This window comes from Triturus cristatus, chromosome 6, assembly GCF_964204655.1.
Source record: "Triturus cristatus chromosome 6, aTriCri1.1, whole genome shotgun sequence".
NCBI classification, from domain to species: Eukaryota; Metazoa; Chordata; class Amphibia; order Caudata; family Salamandridae; genus Triturus; species Triturus cristatus.
The window spans coordinates 1,217,406,022-1,217,425,378 of NC_140589.1; the positions used below are offsets into that span (position 1 = coordinate 1,217,406,022).

General features: G+C 46.4%; 1 protein-coding gene across 4 annotated transcripts in view; it reads right to left on the reverse strand.

Moving 5' to 3' along the window:
• Window positions 1–19,357, reverse strand: part of CDK19 (cyclin dependent kinase 19) — a 1,761,913-nt gene that overhangs the window by 91,776 nt on the left and 1,650,780 nt on the right. For all 4 annotated transcript variants that reach the window (XM_085612130.1, XM_085612131.1, XM_085612128.1 and 1 more), the window contains 3 exons: window positions 15,699–15,771; window positions 10,652–10,749; window positions 2,952–3,030 (listed from right to left, as the gene is read on the reverse strand). In XM_085612130.1, coding sequence (XP_085468256.1) covers window positions 2,952–3,030; window positions 10,652–10,749; window positions 15,699–15,771 — 250 coding nt within the window. The remainder of the gene's footprint in view (window positions 1–2,951; window positions 3,031–10,651; window positions 10,750–15,698; window positions 15,772–19,357) is intronic.

Genomic DNA, 19,357 nt, shown 5'->3' on the forward strand with positions numbered 1-19,357 from the left:
TATCCAGTAGATGATTAGCGTCTAGGTACTCAGTCAACGCTTTGTTTACTGACTTTTCCAGAATTTTTGCTACTATTGGTAGGCCAGCGATAGGACAATAGTTTTTTGGTTCGGTTGGGACCAGGTTTTTTTTTTTAAGAATGGGTCTGATGGATACTTTTTTCCAAGTTTCTGGATAGTTGCCTGATTCCAGAACTTGGTTAATCAGAGGTGTGAGATTGTCGCAGATCTTCTTGGCAGCCAAATGCATAATGGCAGGGGGGCAAGGATCTGTGGGTGAGCCAGATTTTAAGGATAAGAGGAGTTTTTGTACCTCATCGTTTGTGATTGTCTGGAAACAGGATAGTCTGCAGTGAGTTGAACGTACCGTTTGCAGTTGATCTTGTCTATCCTGAAACCCCAGGGACCTCAAAAGGCCGTTATAGATCCCTTGCACCTTATCCTGGAAAAATAGGGCCAGTTTGTTACACATAGCTTGGTCTGGTTTAAAAACGTTGTCCTGTTGCGGTTTAGCCAGCAGATTAACAGATTAAAAAAGTTCCTTTGTGAAGTTGCCCGCTTCCTTTTTCTTGGTTGTGAAAAATAGCTTTTTTGCGCCAAGAATTGCTTCCTTATATTGTTGGGTAGCTAAATTATAGATTGTTTTCTTTTTATTGCTGTAGTCCTGTCTCCAGAGACGCTCAGCTCGCCTGCAGTTAACTTTTAGGCACTTGAGCTCGGGGCTGTACCAAGGTGACGATATCTTAGATCTCTTTACCGTCACCAGTTTTTCAGGCGCGACACGCTCGGCTGCTACCAATAGCCAGCCGTTGAACTGCGAGGCTGCTTCATTATTATCCTATGCTAGCGTGTGCTAGCATGTGTACACCATCCTCTTTGTGTTCCTCCTCCCAGAGGCTTAACGGAAATAATGGGGCCCCCTACACAATGTGACCAGGGCCATTCCAAGTCCCCCATATCTCACAGATATACCTTGGCCTTGAGCTGAATGGGGGTCCCTGAAGGTTTGGGCCCCCTCGCACTGCAGGGGCTGCTGGGGGGTTGGTACGCACCAGCATCCTCCCCTTAAAAACTACCTTGAAATTGAGTCTTCTTCTAAAGGGGGACGCGCAAGACATAGATGGCGTCAGGAGAATGAGGAATCTGACAATAACGGATCTGAAATAAAAGCAGGAATAAACTGCAGGCATGATTAGACAACACAGTTACATGAAAATACAACCCTGATGTGTCAGAGGCAATCAAGGTCATCAGAGGTTAGTCCAGTGAACACCACAGCAGAGGATGCCCTGTAAAGTAGTCAATACAATGGGTTTGTTCAAAGCAGAAAGGGTGGAACGGAGGGCATAGAAGATGGAATCCAAATCTAGGAGCCAAGATGGAGACGTATCTGTGTGGTAAGTAATTTTTTAATGAATTACGTGATTCAAGCAAACGTGATTATGTCTGCTCATTCAGGGGTGCAAAGTTTCTCAGCTTTTCCTCACGAAGTATGCACAATTGTTGCTAAAACTACGAACAACATGACAAATACCTGCAGTTTGGCATGAAGAGTGCCTTCACACGAAAATCAGGGCTTTCACAATCATCTTAATGAAAGTGTTATTTATACCGAGTCACTCGCGAGGAAAAGCTAAGCATGATAGACAGTGCTTTAAATGGGCATATACTGTCCAGTATTAAGTACCTGAACTTCTTTACTGTAAAAGGGAGACTACTTGCACTTCTCAGCACTGCTGCAATACATTTCATGGGAGAGTACTGGCACTTCTCAGGAGTAAACAGGCACTTCTGTGCAGTGGTGACTACCGCTTAAAAAATATGGTGAGGCACGATGTTGCCAAATTCACCATTAATGCCTCACTTCTCCCCAGCGTTCCACAAGCAGGAATGGAAGGACTTCCTTCCTGCTCAGTAGAACGCGAATCAAGCCAATCCCGGAGCTGCTCTCATCAGTGTGAGAGCAGCTCCAGGATTAGTAGGAGCGGGCTAACCCAGCGCTCACTTTGAGGACGGAGACCTGTGCCAGCAGGCTGCGTCTACAGTGCACATGTTGAGCTGGCCATAGGTAGCAAGCCGGACAACCTGACATTCGCACTGAAAGGGACAGCAGTAATCCTGCAATAGCAGGATTTAGCCCCGCCACCTTCCTCGTAGTCTCGTTGTACACAGCGTGAGTTCGTGGCAAAAAAAAATGGCATTATTACGACATTTTATTTTTGTGTGTTTGCCTGCTGCAGGCGGGGTAATGCTCCTCCGCTCTCATGGAGGAGCCACCGCTGCTTCTGAGGAAAAATGAGGAAACTCTGCAAACTGTTCTAATTGACCAAACACTGGTTATTCACAGATACTGCAACTGTGTAATAAAAAGCTTTGCATTGCCCTATGACTGTTACTCATTTTATTAAAATTAAAAAAATATATATAAATAGGAACAAAAGGAAGTAAAAATGTGATAGGGGATTAGGTCCTTTTTTCGAGGCAGTGCAGCTTCAGCATAATAGAAAACTGTTCTTTAAACAGTGACTGCTATTACAAAGTGCTGTATTTGTGCCTTTGGTTGCAGGTGTTGATCTTTGGCACCTATATTTGGGGACCAGGACTCATGTTCCATCATCAGACTTCGACCCAGAGCAAAGTAGAAGAAAGGAGATAATGGTGAAAGAAAAAGTATGAGAAAGATAAGAAAAATGCTAAGCGTGAAAGCATGGATAAAAAAGAACCTGCAAGAGAAAGATCAAGAGACCGGAAGTGTAAGGTGGTGGATGAAACAGGCTGAATCAAGACTAGGCAGCTTTTGGATTTGGCTCATAAAATAAACTTTGGCCCCTGCACTTATTTTTTGCCATTTAAGCATTGCTTTTACTGTTTAGATGTGGTGTAGGGGATTTGAGGGCTGGGCCTTCACAGTATCACAAGTGTGAATATGCCTGAAAATGTTCTCTTCTTACCTTGTCAGCCTTCTCTTCTGGCTCATCTTCATTGAGGAACTCTCGCTTGGGGTAGGGGATCTGGCAACCAGCAAACACACTGGAAAAACACAAAAAGTAAACAAAACAAGACCTTCAGCCTGAAGGAGCATTTGACATTTATTAAAAACAACCGATTGAAATATGTTCTTCCAGCATCTCTGCCTCTAGCTAAGTCTCTGGCAGCAACTGTGAAATTTGTGCCAACCTAAATTATTCCAATGAGAACTCAGGGGGCGGCATGGCAGGGCGGCTAACTGCCCCTGAAAACATGTGGATGCCGTGTTTACCACCAAATGGGGACAGTAACTAAATACAAAACCTTTCAGGCAGATGGTGGGAAAGGAACAATATAGCAGCTTACAGAAAAGAGGGCTGCATGCCACTTGATGGCTTTAATCAACTTTTATTCACAGTTTAATTGAAGCCAGTGCTTAATAATTAAAATGTTTATAAACATCTATAACGGAATCTTGACTATGTTGCATAATACCCTAGTTCCACACTGATTCCAGTTGCTGTAATGAGCAAGGTGGCCATGAATATTAAGTGGCAAAAAAAAGAGAAGTGGCTCATGCACTTCAGCCTGGAAGCACCAAAGTTTCATAAAGCGCCTGCTGTTACGTGCTCTCCATGCCACTGGAGTCAAGCTATCTTGGCTAATGAGGGGTGAAACCCCAAAACCAGTCCTAGGATGCTTGTTTCCAGTCTAGGGAGGACCTGGCCTGGCAGTTCGGGCTGGAATGTTCCAATTGGGCACAGAGTCAAGACTGATTTGCATATGGCTGGGTTCAAACTGGAATGGCATGGGGAGCAAAATAAAAAGATGGATTTAGGCCCAGATCTCTGTACTGGGGTGAATGTATGACATTGCTCTGCATGTTGTCCATCAATTATTCTTTTTACTGTTACGAGGCACACCTGACACCACAAACACTCTTGCATCCCCAATCACACATCAAATACTTGCTTTCCCTCGGAAACCTCAATCAATCAATCATAGCATTTGTATAGCGCGCTACTCACCCGGAGGGTCTCAAGGCGCTGGGGGGAGAGGGGTCCGTTACTGCTCGAAGAGCCATGTCTTGAGTTGCTTCCTGAAGGAGAGATGGTCCTTGGTCAGCCGAAGTTGGATGGGGAGGGAGTTCCAGGTCTTGGCTGCCAGGTAGGAGAAGGATCTTCCTCCGGTGGTGGCTCTGTGGATGTGTGGTACGGCGGCGAGGGCGAGGCTGGTCGATCGTAGCTGGCGGGTGGGCGTGTAGAAGGTCAGGCGGCTGTTGAGGTACTTGGGGCCCAGGTCGTGGAGAGCCTTGTGTGCGTGGGTGAGGAGTCTGAACGTGATCCTCTTGCTGACGGGGAGCCAGTGCAGGTCTCTCAGGTGGCCGGAGATGTGGCTGTGTCGGGGGATGACCAGGACGAGTCGAGCAGAGGCGTTCTGGATGCGTTGGAGTCTTTTCTGAAGTTTGGCTGTGGTTCTGGCGTAGAGGGTGTTGCCGTAGTCCAGTCGGCTGGTGACGAGTGCCTGGGTGACCGTCTTCCTGGTTTCGGTGGGGATCCATCGGAAGATCTTACGGAGCATGCGTAGGGTGTTGAAGCATGATGATGAGACGGCATTGACTTGTCTGGGCATCGAGAGGGCGGAGTCCAGGATGAAGCCCAGGTTGCGTGCGTGGTCCGTTGGCTCGGGAGTGGTGCCCAGGGCAGGTGGCCACCAGGAATCGTCCCAGGCGGAGGGCGATGAACCCAGGATGAGGACTTCCGTCTTGTCTGAGTTCAATTTCAGGCGGCTGTTCTTCATCCATTCGGTGACGTCTTTCATCCCTTCCTGGAGGCTGGTTCTGGCAGTGTCGGGGTCGTTGGTGAGGGAGAGGATCAGCTGGGTGTCGTCGACGTAGGAGATGATGTTGAGGTTGTGTTGGCGTGCGATGGCTGTGAGGGGGCTCATGTAGACGTTGAAGAGGGTTGGGCTGAGGGATGATCCTTGTGGTACGCCGCAGATGACTTCGGTGGCCTCGGATCTGAACGGGGGGAGACGGACTCTCTGAGTTCTTCCGGCGAGGAACGAGATGATCTACTTCAGTGCCTTCTCTTGGATCCCGATGTTGCTGAGGCGTTGTACTAGGGTGCGATGGCAGACAGTGTCGAACGCTGCAGAGAGGTCCAGGAGGATGAGGGCCGCTGTTTCCCCGTTGTCGAGCAGGGATCTGATGTCGTCGGTGGCTGCGATCAGTGCGGTCTCGGTGCTGTGGTTGGCTCGAAAGCCGGACTGCGATGGGTCGAGGGATCCGTTTGTCTCGAGGAAGGCAGCGAGCTGTCTGTTGACGGTCTTCTCGATGACTTTGGCAGGGAAAGGGAGGAGCGAGATGGGGCGGAAGTTCTTGAGGTCGGTGGGGTCTGCTGTAGGTTTCTTTAGGAGGGCGCTGAGCTCGGCGTGCTTCCAGCTCTCCGGGAAGGTGGCGGTGTGGAAGGAGGTGTTCATGATGTCCCGTAGTCGGGGTGCGATGATGGAGTCGGCCTTGTTGAAGACGTGGTGGGGGCAGGGGTCAGTTGGTGATCCGGAGTGGATGGTGTTCATCGTGCGGGTGGTGTCTTCGGTGCTGACCGGGGTCCAGGCGCAGAGGGTGGTGGTGGAGGGTGTAGGTGCAGCGGTTGGGTGTGTGGTTGGTGCGCCGAAGCTGTTGTGTATGTCGGCGATCTTGCGGTGGAAGAACGAGGCGAGAGAGTCGCAGAGGTCTTGTGAGGGAGTGATGTCATCGTTTTCGGCGCTGGGGTTGGAGAGCTCCTTGATGATGCTGAATAGTTCCTTGCTGTTGTGGGCGTTGTTGTCCAGTCTTTCTTTGTATGCTGTCTTCTTGGTGGTGTGGATCAGCTGGTGGTGGCTGCGGGTGGCGTGCTTGAGGGCGGTCATGTTGTCTGTGGTCTGGTCGTGGCGCCAGGCTTTCTGGAGGGTGCGGAGGTTTTTCTTGGAGTCCTTGAGTTTGTCAGTGAACCAGGGGGCTTTCTTGCTGCCGGGTCTGCAGGGAGGGTTCTTCAGTGGTGTGAGGTCGTCGGCGCAGGCGGTCAGCCACTGTGTGAGGTTGCTGGCTGCTTTGTTAGGGTCCGTTGTGCTGGCGGGAGGGTTCCGGCTGAGGGAGGTGGTGAGCTGCTCGGCGGTGATCTTGCTCCAGCTCCGGCGAGGAACCTGTTGCGGGTGGTGGTGGGTCGTGGTTTTTCTGAAGCTGAAGTGGACGCAGCTGTGGTCAGTCCAATGAAGTCCTCTTTTTTTCTTAAGCTTATATTCTAAATCTATCTAAGTGCATCCTCCATTAATCATGTTAATGATTTAAATTTCAAACTTTTTCGACAATTGATTTAAGATATTGTCAGATTGCGGGCCATGGCTCAGAAAACAATGACAGAGGAAAACGGAAAGAAGACAGAAAAAAAGGAAACAAAAGTAATTTGGGATATGTGAGAGGTAGCGGATGAATGGGGGAGTAGATAAGAGGAAGAGCAAAGAGGTCCTCACCACCCACTAGAAGAGGTGGTAAATTGAGGGTTGGGGATATTGGAGTTCTCTTTAGGAAACGATGGGAGGAATGGCGGTTAAGGAGCTTAAGTGGGGGGAACCCACACCCTTAAAAAGGTAGACTGTGGTGAAAATGCAAACTAAACTAACTTTTTCCTATGGAAGTAAATTCACTAAGTTGATTTTGTCAGACTGGTGTATGCCATTCTAGATGACAAAATTCCTCGAAGGTGTTTCGATAATGAAGGATCTTCACAACACATTTTATTTCATTGGATTTTCGAAAAATGTACATAAAACCTGCTAAAACATTTGGACAGAGCAAAACCCAACTTGGAGTGAAGACTAAGCTTAACCGAAGGAAATGCCTTTTTGTTTAGTTGTAAACCTTCCCAGCAAGTTTTGGGAAATCTCTTAAAAATAGAAATTAAAAAACACCTGATGCATCAATCAATCAATCAATCAGGGAATTGTAAGTGCGCTACTCACTCGTGAGGGTCTCAAGGTGCTGAGGGGGGGGGTGGTCCACAGATCTGTTTACCCGAAGAGCCAGGTATTGAGCGTCTTCCTGAAGGTGTTCAGGGAGGGGGCACGTCTGATGTCTGCCGGCAGCCCATTCCAGGTCTTGGCTGCAATGTGAGAGAAGGATCTTCCGCCTGCTATGGCTCCATGGATGTGTGGGGTTTCGGCCCGTGTGAGTTTGGAAGATCAGAGGTTTCTTTTGGATACGTGGAAGTTGATTCTGTTGTTGAGGTATTTGGGTCCGTTGTTGTGTAGGCATTTGTAGGTGTGAGTGAGGATTTTGAAAGTGACTCTTTTCTCCACGGGGAGCCAGTGGAGACTTCGTAGGTGTTGACTGATGTGTTTGTGTCGGGGGATGCCAAGGACGAGTCTGGCGGTGGTGTTCTGTACTGCCTGGAGTATGCGGAGTAGGGACTTGTTGATGCCGGCGTAGAGTGCGTTTCCATAGTCCAGTCTGCTGGTGATGAGTGCGTGGGTGACTGTCTTCCTTGACTCAGGTGGGATCCACTTGAAGGTCTTGCGGAGGATGCAGAGGGAGTTGAGGCAGCTGGAGGTGACAGCGTTGACCTGTCGGTTCATGGTGAGTGATGAGTCGAGTACGATGCTGAGGTTCTGGGCGTGATCGGAGGGGGTAGGTGGGCTTCCGAGGGCAGCCGGAAGTTGAGTTTGGCAGTGGTGGGGTCTTTGGTGAGGGAGAGGATGAGCTGGGTGTCGTCAGCGTAGGATACAATGTTGAGGCCGTGTTGTCGGATGATGGCTGCAAGGGGGGCCTCTGCAGGTGATTTTCATGGGGTCGGAGAGGAAGGGTGGGAGTCTGACACTTTGGCTTCTTCCGGTGAGGAATGATCGGATCCACTCCAGGGCTGTTGTTTGTATGCATGCATCGTGTAGTCTGGCAACTATAGAGCGGTGGGAGACGGTGTTGAAGGCTGCTGATAGGTTGAGTAGGATGAGGGCTGAGAAGTAGCCTTGGTCCAGGAGGGTGCGGATGTCATCTGTGGCGGCGAGTAGGGCGGTCTATGTGCTGTGGTTGCTTCTGAATCCGGATTGGGATGGGTCGAGGATGGCGTTCTCTTCAATGAATCGTGTCAGTTTCCTAATGAGTATTTTCTCTGCAACTTTGGATGCGAAAGGGGGGAGCAAGATGGGCCGATAGTTCTTGAGGTCGGTGGGGTCAGCTATGGGCTTCTTGAGCTGAGGTCTGACTTCTGCGCGCTTCCAGTCGTCTGGGAAGATGCCTGTTTTGAAGGTGGTATTGATGGTGCGTTGTAGTTTTAGGTGCGATGGCAGCCGCGGCTCTGTGGTAGATTTGATGGGGGCTGGGGTCGTTGGGGCCCCCGAGTGGATGCTTTACATGGTTGAGGCGGTGTCTTCGGCCTTGCTCGTTGTCCAGTTGGAGATGGTGGGCTGGATGGTGTTTCTGGGGGGGCGGGGGGCCATCTGTGGCACCTGCTGGATGGTCGATTAAGTTGTCGTAGAGGTTTTTGATCTGGAGGTGGAAATAGGTCCCGAGCTTGTCACAGAGGTCTTGGGATGGGGTGATGTCTGTGGTTTTGCTGCGTGGGTGGGTGAATTCTTGAATGTCACTGAAAAGTTCCTTGGTGTGGGTGGAGTTGGCCAGGATTTTGTTGATGCAATTTTACTTGGGTTTGTGAAAAGTTTTGCATACTGTAATTTGAATCTAAGCTGGTTATATGATTCACTCCCAGAGATGATTTTTTTGTGGTCTGACAACCTTTATCATAAGATATGAAACAAAACAACAATTTAAAAAGTCTTAAATGTGGTAAAGAACTGATCATATAGGGCACAGTAACAAGGTAATGCTGCATTCTTTACACAATCTTAAACAGAAAAAATAAATGTGTTCATCAACAAGTCAGGAGGAGCAAGTAGGTGTAATTCCAAATACCTTTGATTCTTTTCCCTCTAGCACTCGAACTCTCTCAATCTATTCCTGCTATCTTGCATTTTTGTTCCCCATAAAACACTATACTTAGGCGTTTCAATAGCAGGTACATATTTGGAAATGTTAACAAAATATACATTTTATCAACTATGTCCCTGTGTCACAGACTTGGCACAGATCCCAAAACTCATAGCATGTGCAGGGTCACGCGTCCCTGGTGCAGATATTATGTACCTTCCTGTTCTTTACATTGGACTAACCTGGTATACTTTCCTGTGCAGGAGAATCTTCTTTGAGTGCACTGGCAGGTGGATCGTGGCAGGTGGGCTATTGGGATGTTGCTCCAACAGAGTGCTGTATTCTGTTGGTTGATGAGGTATATCCCATGTGGCACTCCTTCTATACTGGGTGACTTCCCATCACACGATCAGGCAATGTCATGACAAATGCTTCCTGGCAACTGATCTATAGGGGTAGGGTAAAGGCTCCTTTAATCACTCCTCTAGTCAGATGTCTGTCTACTGGCTGGTTCTCTGTGAAAATCCAAGTAGACTGCCAGCCTTGCCCCCCAACTATCCCCTAAATGAAAGTTGTGTGTGAGTGGTGTTTGACTACATGATGCGTGAGGTACCCTACGCCTAGGGTCCCCCTCTACATGTGTAACCCTTGAGGCTTTAGTGTGCTTCATTAGGTTTTGTGGCAGCTAGAGTTGCTACCTCTCATTCCCTTCATGTTCCCCTGTGCTGCTCTCCCCATCTCCCCACAGCAGTCATTGTACATCTGAATGTATCTGGTTTGGATTTGGAAAATTTTGAGTAGAGCAGAAAGGCTTCTTTTTGTGGTCACATTTTCTGGATGAACCCAGTTTCAGCTCTTCAGCCTGATGCCTGAGAGGAGCAATACCCGAGCAGAGGACTGTGGCTATACCCCATATTCTTTGACTTCCACTACTGGAGAAGCAAAACAACACCCTACTTGACACAGGTCGTCAGGTTCTCATCTACAAAACCAAGGTGACATTATAGGACACCTGCTACGCTCAAGGAAACTAGAGTAATAGTGCAACTTTGGTATCTGGCTGCCATGAAAATGTTCAATGCCTACAAGAAAACATGAGCTACATAACCCCTCTAATGCTGTGTCACACTGATGTGTAGTCAAACGAATGATTGCGCAGAAACTGTCAGCACAGCCCTAGGGTGAAATGGCTTCTGGGTAAGATCGGTGCTACAGAAAGACTGTGTCTGCAGCTTTTTTACAGTGCCACCACTACAGGGCCACAGAAGTAACAAATGGCTTTAAATGGCCTTGTTCTTATGAAAGTGAGAGGTCACACATCGCAAAGTGTTATATTGCATGGGGCTCCAAAAATCCTTGCACCAGAGCTGCTTCTGAGGCATATCAGAGTATGATTTTGCAAGTTCTGTCCCTTTAATGGGTAGTTTTGCCCCCTGGTGAGCAATAGATTGGATGTTGATATAAAATCCTAAACCTACCAACAAGCATGTGGTACAACAAAGAGCCTTTCCTCATAGCAATGTGTTACTACATGTTCTAAACAGGTGGCAATGAGAAGATGGGTTTGGTAAGATGCACTGTGCTTTCTTAGGCTAGAGGTTATGTACCAATCCCTAATGGGGAAATAAACATTAATTGCCATTTTAGGAGTCATTAGCTTTGTGATGATGCAAATCCTTACGTACATCCCTCCCCCACATTCAAACAAAATGATAGTATACATACTCCAGTGTAGGCAATGGGTCCTCGTGAAAGTACGAATCCTGTAAAGCTTGTTCTGAGGTAATTCTTTTCATAGGATCCATAGTGAGAAGCTTTTGAAGCTGGAAGACATAAAATAAGAAACAAAAGCTTTCAACAGATTGTCCAGATTATACTATGATATTTTAAATGTAAAGTTCACAAAGCATTATTCATTAGGGGCCTCTGACCGATTGAAGATGTGAGCCCAGATATACACAAGGTACGAAAAATAGTGAGAGTGAGAGACTGAGCAAGTGATTTAGTACACTTTTAAGTCACACTTTCAGAGGCATATTCAGACTCTACTCACTGCACTTTCTAGCCAGGAAGAAAGGGCAGTGGCTACACTAACTTTCTTTCCTCCTGATTTGCTCTGGAAGGATATTCCAAATGAATGGGGGAAGCAACAATAAAAACTACCTTTAGTGGAAAAATTACACTTCTTAGTTAGAGTGCGGATTCTGATCTCAAGGTCCCAGAGCATACATGGTTCTTTCTTTCTTGAATGTGAAGCACAGCTTCTTCAGGTAGACATTTTGTACCACTTTCATATCTTTAGCCATTACCTGTTTGGGAACATGAAGGCCCTGTGTGAGATGATCTTCATTGTAGGATTGGTAATGTCTAGTGATCAGTGATCTGAGCCAGAAGGAGTTTACATCATCGAGATAGGAATGATCTACGAGGTCTCCAAGAGGCGATTTACATTCAGTTGTCACCAGAGGAAGAATTCTGATTAGATTATGTAACTTTAAGACGATATCTCCGTCCATGGTTTTAATTTGTGCTTCCATAGACTCATCAATATCCATAAAATCTTTAGATTCCTAACTGAATCGACTATCTAAATTACAGGGCAACAAATTAAAATGGAGAAGGTTATTTAGTGGCTCTGGATATAGGCACGTGGGAAAACAACCTTGCCTTAGTTTCCTCTGATTTCCAACGACCTTTAGATAATCAACTTTTGCACAGCTTTCATGCAACAGCTTGAGGTTCTGAAATTGTCTCCCATCTGTTTCCACCAAAAACTGTAAGCAGTTTGCCAACTAGAATGAAGGTGGGCTGAGTGACCACACAAGGTATACAATGTTAACAAAGACACAGGGAAATCATGAGGTACTATGAACCATAGTCTTGAAGTTACAGCCAGGGGAGTGTTCCATATGACTACTAAGTCAATTACTATCCTGTGAAGTAGGCCAAATAAATCAGCATATAAGCACTGGCACTGAGTCTGTGGAGAAACAACATACAACGATTGATGAAAGCCAGTTAACTGCCCCTGTCATAAAGCTCTAAGCATCTCCCCCTTACACAATATAGTTGCCAATTCCTCACCAAACACACTACATTTAAACCATCACCAGGAGTGTTATAAACTGGGCAATTCAATAATTCCGAAGCACACCTTCTTTGATGAAATGTACTAATTGTTTTGGTACACTGAAGTCTCCAGAAAATGACATGTCAATTTTGTGCAAATCCTTTTTTAGTAATTTATTGTTTGGAAGGTTTGATCATGGTTAATCATTTTAAATAAGTGGTGTTCAATGTATCTAATTGTAGAATGGCTAGCGACACACATTGTTATGCATGTATGTACCACAAATAAATGATAATATAGGGTGGCAACTTTGTAATTCATTAAATGAATGTCTGTTTGATGGTCTGGAATAAACAATAAATGTATCTTCTCCCAACGCCAGGTTATAACAGCAGAATCACTGAGGGTGTACCTGCAGAAAAGCAACTATTATAGTTTGCCAACTTCATGAGTAGCTCAAAAGGAAGTGAACAATCAATCCATACTTCTCTGCAACACTGACTGAACAAGGGCTAATGAAAACAAGCACTGACAAATCCAATAGGTCTGGTTTTAATGTTCCAGCACATGTAAACACAGGTATTCACAGATGCTGTTTATAACAATAAAGCCTGTCCTATTAGTTTTGTCAATGCTGGATCGATTGTTTTATTTATAGAATCAGTCGCAGCTAACTTGGCTCGCGGGTAGCAGGCGGGGGGCTGGGGGGGGGTCCGGATGTTGCGCGCGGGTTTGAAAATTAAAATTAAAAAAAACTTACCTTGAGGCCTGATCCCGCGTCTTTTCTGCTCCTGCTCTCCTGCCTCCCACAAGAAGCAGACAGTCAGGCTCCCTCCCCTAAGCCAATCACAACGCTGCAATGCAGAGTTGTGATTGGTATGAGTGCATGACACGGCACTCAGCCAGGGGCTGTAGGGGTGGGCATGTTCTCCATGCATGCTGTAATGCAGCCTGCATTGAGAACAGGGAAGTGCGCATGACAAGTTTGGGTGGCCCGAGATGGCCGACCAAACAGTCATTGTGCACTTGGGAGTGGGCAAACCACTTCTCCCCTGCCCTGCTCGAGGAGCAGAGCAGCCCCGCCCACCGCAAAGCAGCAGGACACGAAACATAAAATGACAATAACTCTAAGTTATTGTCATTTTATGTTTCTCACTGCTTAAAAGCAGTGGCATGACGCTCCTCTGCCATAGCAAAGGAGTCTCCCCTTTATAGAATGCATATCAGAGATAAATAATTGATTGTGATGGTGTGACAACTGAGGGCACTTTTCAGTCTGTCACGTTCCTATGGAAGCATTTCCAGCAAGACTGAATGATACACCAAATAGCCAATAGAATGAGGTGAAACAGTAATAGGGTGGCGCCAAAGCCCATTATGTTAAAGAGATGTTAGAAACAATGACATATGATCCCAATGGACCAGAAAAAGATTTGCTCCTTATTCTGTTTTTGCACATTTCTTATCTGCACGTCTCTGAAAATCAACAAATGACGCGATGAGAATCATTTTTATACGCTAATCCATTCACAATTTTAAATTTATTTTTGCTTTTAAAAAAAAAAATGTGTTTATCCTTGTCCTTGGGAATATCTGCTATTTGAGTTGATGAAACATGCTCGTCTTTCTTCCTTGGTCAGTGTTCTCCGTGATTGTTTGCTCGAAGGTTGGTCGGTGGGTGGCTGATACCAATACTAAGGATGGGCGGTAAATTCCGTTCCGCTAGCGGAATTTGCAAAATTTCGGCAATTCTGCGTTCCGCGCGGAACGCGAAATTGCTGAAAATTCAGTGATCCGCGGCGTAGCGGAATTCGTGGGCATGGTGAGTAGAGCTATTGTACAAAAAGGTGGCATCTTCTTGGATAAATATGCAGGGCAGGATTCATTCTGGCACGATGCTCCTGTCACAAAAATTAAACCTCAACAGGAAGCACTTAAAGAAATAAATAAAGCAGGTGCCCGAGTTGAAGCTCAAGTTCTGTAATGCATTAAACAGCCCAAAAATTTGTGGGTGAGGTTGTGGCTAAGCCGATGTGCTTTCTCTCCATTTCCACCCTGAAAAGACAGTTGTAATCCTTGATGGAGGTCTTTGCATCCTTGATTTTATCGAGCTCAATCCTCATGTAGAACTCGTGAGCGTGGTTGAGCAGACGTGCCTTCTTCCCATTTCCAGCCTGAAAAGTTAGCTGTAGTCCTTGAGGGAGGTCTTTGCATCCTTGATTTTCACGAGCGTGTAGTTCCTGTGACCAGGAGGTTCCTTCTCCTCGTCTGCCGCTGAGATCCTGCTCTGACCCTTTATAAAGGTGTGCTCTCTCCCCATATCTACCGTCAAAAATTAGCTGTGATGCTTGATGGAGGTCTTTGCATCCATGACTTTCTCGAGCGCAATCCCCATGTAATTCTTGTGACCAGGAGGTTCTCTCTCCTCATCTGCTGCTCTGATTGGTCTCTGACCTTTTATGAACAAGAGGCATGTGAACTCGCATAGAAGCCCCGCCCCACATACACTAGCGGTATGCAACGTCTTCCCGCTTTTTACCCACTATGGTGGACAGCTCACTCAAGGAACCCCGGCGCCTTTCGGCGCGGTGGCAAAGTTACAGACACACATGGTCACTGGAGACAACAATTCTTCCGGCGGCACAAGCAAATCCACGAGCTCGCGGAATTTTGCATGCTAGTGGAGATTTGTTGCCGTTTCGCAGAACTTTGCGTAGCGCGACTACGCAAATTCCGCCCACCCCTAATCAATACCCGGCTGCAGTGACATTCCGCAGTTTATGGCTAAAGGAAAGGACATAGTGAACCCAGGGACTACAGAGTAAGATTGCCTGCTTTCTAACCTGACGAGTCCGAATGAAGCGGTACTGCGGTAGACCCCAAAGTTTAGAAATACTTCACGAGTTTCTGTTCAAAATACCCTCTACAACTTGTGGGTTTGCAGAGAACATATTTGAAAAAAATGTATCATAAAAAGAATCGCATTTTGAGCAGTCAACATCCCAATTCTATTCTTCCTCTCCGCACCCTACAGAGGGTCAGGCTAGCTGGCATAGCAAACTCACTCGGTGCTATGTGGGGTTAGTCTTAAAACATTTTCCAGAGCTACTTTTAGCTCTCGACCCAGCCATGCTCACGGTGAAATATAAGATTACACAATGTATGTGTTCCCGGATAGTACTACGCTCGAGCCCTCGACAGTATGCAAGAGCTATGAGGCGGCCTCTAAGCATGCGCAATCCCTGGATCAGTCCTAAAACCCTTTTCATTCCACTCTGTCAAGCATATTGAAACACAACTCTGAAAAGGCGAATATGTAAAAAATAAATAAATGAATACTAGTATGTACTTAATGAAACTTTTGTTCACCTGCCAAAATAAAAAAGATGCATCTATAATGTATTATTTGAAACAACCACAAAATTGATGTCCCAAACCACAGTCTTCCAAACTATGCCATCGCTGTTTATTTCTGAAAAATATGCTTGAAAATAAATTATGAAGTCATCACCATGCGACCTAACAGTACGTTATTAAATCTGGCATTTGGTGGTGTTGTTTTATTTTCATAAATGTCTTACACAGAATCATTTCACAAGTATATAACAAAACCCTAAAGAGAAGGTTTTAATAAAACTTATGATAGTGTGAGGGCCTAATTACGAAAATACATCAGAATGAATCTTGTTGGAATCCACATACCAAAAGGAACACTTTGCTGTCAGGCTTGACTTTGTGTTTCTCCATGTATTTCATGAGGCTGCTATTAGCATATCTGAAAAAAATATAATTATTAAACACATTTCATCACAAAGAGTTAACTGTAATTGATAAAATATAGGTAAGGAATAATACTACCAACTAACACAAACTATCAATTGACTTTGAAGAGTCTCTAAATTACCTGCAAATGTATTTACACAAAAACCCTAAACACCTAATAAATATACAAATACTATGTTACTCCTTCTTAGCCGATTGAAATCTACCCTAAATCCCCAGAACACACTGCAAGTCAAAAGGCAGATACAAAAGTGCTCTTCTGGAACACAGACTCTGGAACTCCCCCCTTCCCTACATGTGCGCCGAGGCAGACCCACAGGCCTTCAGTAAGCTAATGAAAATGCACTACTTCTATCATACAAGCCAACCGTCCAGATTCAGACGGGACACTACTGATTTCACGGCTAGTCTCCCGCATCCCAATTCCTGCATGCAGAAACCCGATACTTTGATAGGCGTCTGCCGACAGGGACTGGTCTTAAGTGACTCGATGTATCCTACCGACAGGGACTGGTCTTGTGTAACTCGAAGCATCCACTGCCAGTAACTTGCTCCGGCAGGCCAATGCATAACATTTTTGTTATGCTTTCTCTGCATGATATAGTTCTTTATCCATGCTCCTAACAGGCAAGGAAAAAAATATATTTTTGCTTTTCTGATACATGACAATAGAGCAGAATAAGGCCTCGCCCTCAGTAGAAGTCAGTGGGAGAAATACATTCTCCTGATTATTTTTTTTAAATCTCCCGCTTTCCTCTTCTAAAATGTTGGCATGTATGTTCTATCATTGGTAAGCCCGGCTTTCTTAACAAAAAACAAAAAAAAACAATATGCTGTTGCGTATAACCAATAACTCATATAACATCAAAGCAAGCTATTGAGCCACAGGTATAGACATGAAACACATAGGGCTCGATTTGGAGTGCCCTGGTGGGTATTTCTATAGGTATCCCACCAGGTAAAATCCAATACTCCGATGTTCCGCCTTTTTCAGCTGCAGTAGGTAGCTATCACAAGTTTTCCCTGCATAATGGATGCTAGATTTGGCCCTTTTTGGCTAAAGTTCCCTAAACTTTTTGCCTCCCCCCTAGACCTTTTTCTGTCACGGTGTTGCCAACTTAGATGCTTTGGGCACTTTGCCACTGCTGATCAGTGTCAAAGTGCAAGTGCTCCCTATGTAAAGTGTAATGGTAATTGGTTGTCCATGATGGGTATGTTTGCCTTACTAGTAAAGTCCCTAGTAAAGTGCACTATGTGTGCCAAGGTTAGTAATGCAAATGCTACTAGTTGGCCTGCAGCACTAATTATGCCACCCACACAAGTAGCCCTAAAGAGAGAACTCAAGCCTGCCACTGTAGTGCCTGCGCGCAGTTTGTTAAACTGCCATGTTGTCCTGACAAGTGCACCCACTTGCCAGGCCTTACTCTTCCCTTTCTATGCATATCAGACACCCCTATGGTTGGTCCAAAGTACCCCCCTGGGCAGGGTGCAGTGTATGTGAAAGGTAGGGCATGTACTGAGGTGTGTACCATGTCCTGATAGTGAAATACTCGCTATTTCGTTTTTCACTGTTGAAAGACCATCTTGCCCATAGGACAGAATGGGGAAGCAGTGTAATATGTGTCCAGCCTATTTTCCCATAGGCTTAAGATAGAGAGATGAAGTTTAGTGTGCCTGAACTTACAATTTAATAACACATCTTTTTGTGAAGGTGGTTTGTGCATTGTGTGTTTAGAAACCACTCTTTTAGAAGTGGCTGGGTTTTTGTGCTCTAACATTTCTGTGTGTCTCTGCCTGGTTATGGATTGACTGTCTGGATTTGAAAGCGATAGAGTCTGGGGAATGCCTTGACCCAGGGGAGGAGGTGAGACAGCAACAGGCTGACCTGCATCTGGAGTGTAGGGGGAGGAGTAGTCCCTGGAGGTGAAGAGGCCTGGATTGCTGCCATAAAACAATGGCTCCATCTCCTGCTGAGTGATTAAGGATCCAGACCCCCACTATCAAAGGAAGAAGGTGTCACTGGCAGTGAGACCCTCAGAACTGGTTTGAACAGGGGTCAGTGCCCCCCTGAACACAAAGACTTCAAAGACATTCAAGGGTATGAGAGCTGAAACCCCTGAACGTTCAAGACTGTTAAGGATTAAAACTACTTTGTGGTCAAGAGGAACCTCTGCCAAGGAAGAAACAGCTGAAGAGACTGAAGGAAAGGACTGACCCTTGCTGTGTGTTCTGGGGCTGGCCTGCAGTTTGCTGATTTAACCAAGGAGAGGCTAAAGGGACTTTGCTGTGTGCTGTGTCCCCCTGCTTGAAAGGACTTTGCTGTGTGCTGTGTCCTGAAGTAACTTATCCCCAAGGGCCCAAGGAGAGCTGGCTCCCTGTTGTGGAAACTCAGGAACACAAAAGTTTCCAGGTGTGTCTCAGCGATGCTGTGTGGGTGTACTTTTTGCAGTCTGAGACCCTCGTAAGAATTGCCCTGTGATCATGTGCACCAGGAATCCAAGTGAGTCTCAGCGACGCTGTGTGCGTGTGCTTTGTGCAGCCTGAGACCTTCATGAGGATTGTCCTGTGATCGTGTGCACCCGGAATCCAAGTGAGTCTCAGCAACGCAGTGTGCGTGTGCAGCCTGAGACCTTCGTGAGGATTGCCCCGTGATCGTGCACACCCAGAGTCCAAGTTGAGGTTTGCCCTGTGATCGTGTGCACCCAGAGTCCAAGTGACTCTCAGCGGCGATGTGTGTGTGTGCTTTTTGCAGCCTGAGACCTTCGTGAGGATTGCCCTGTGATCGTGTGCACCCAGAGTCCAAGTGAGTATCTGCAACGCTGTGTGCTTCGTGCAGCCTGAGACCTTCGTGAGGATTGCCCTGTGATAGTGTGCAACCAGAACTCAAGTGAGTATCAGCAACGCTGTTTGTGTGTGCCCTGTTGCAGCCTGAGACCTTCGTCATTGCCATCAGCCCGGACCAGCATCACCAGAGGAGCTGTGCGCCGGCCCGAACCTGCCCAAAATCATCAAAGTCGCATCAGAGGCCCAAGTCGCGAGGAGCGAAGAGTTAGGTCGCATCCCCCAGGTAATGCTCAGCGAGCGTGCGTGCGTGTGTCGCCGCCTGGGGTGGAGTGCGGGCTCTGAGAGAAACGCTCTCGGCCTTTCACGTTCTCGCAGCGCGAGCCTCCACTCAAGCTCGTATCGCGGCCCATACTTGTCAAGGAGTGGCAGTACCGGGGCCAGAGTGTGAAGCTGCATGTTGTTTTCCACCATTCCCGTGTTGGGGGTATATTTTGACAGAAGCTGACCGCGAGTCAGTAAGAGTGGCATAGAGATCGTCCAGAACACCGTGATCGGTGCCAGAGTATATTATTGTTCCATTAAGCATTACAAACTGCCTGATTTTTGCATTACACATTGCATTATTTTTGCATTTCGAACTGCCTGATTGTTGCATTATGCATTGCATTATTTTTGCATAACGAACTGTCGGATTGTTGGATTACGAATTGCATTATTTTGGCATTAAGAACTGCCCGATTGTTGCATAATAAACTGCATTATTTTTACATTACGAATTGCCTGATTCTTGCATT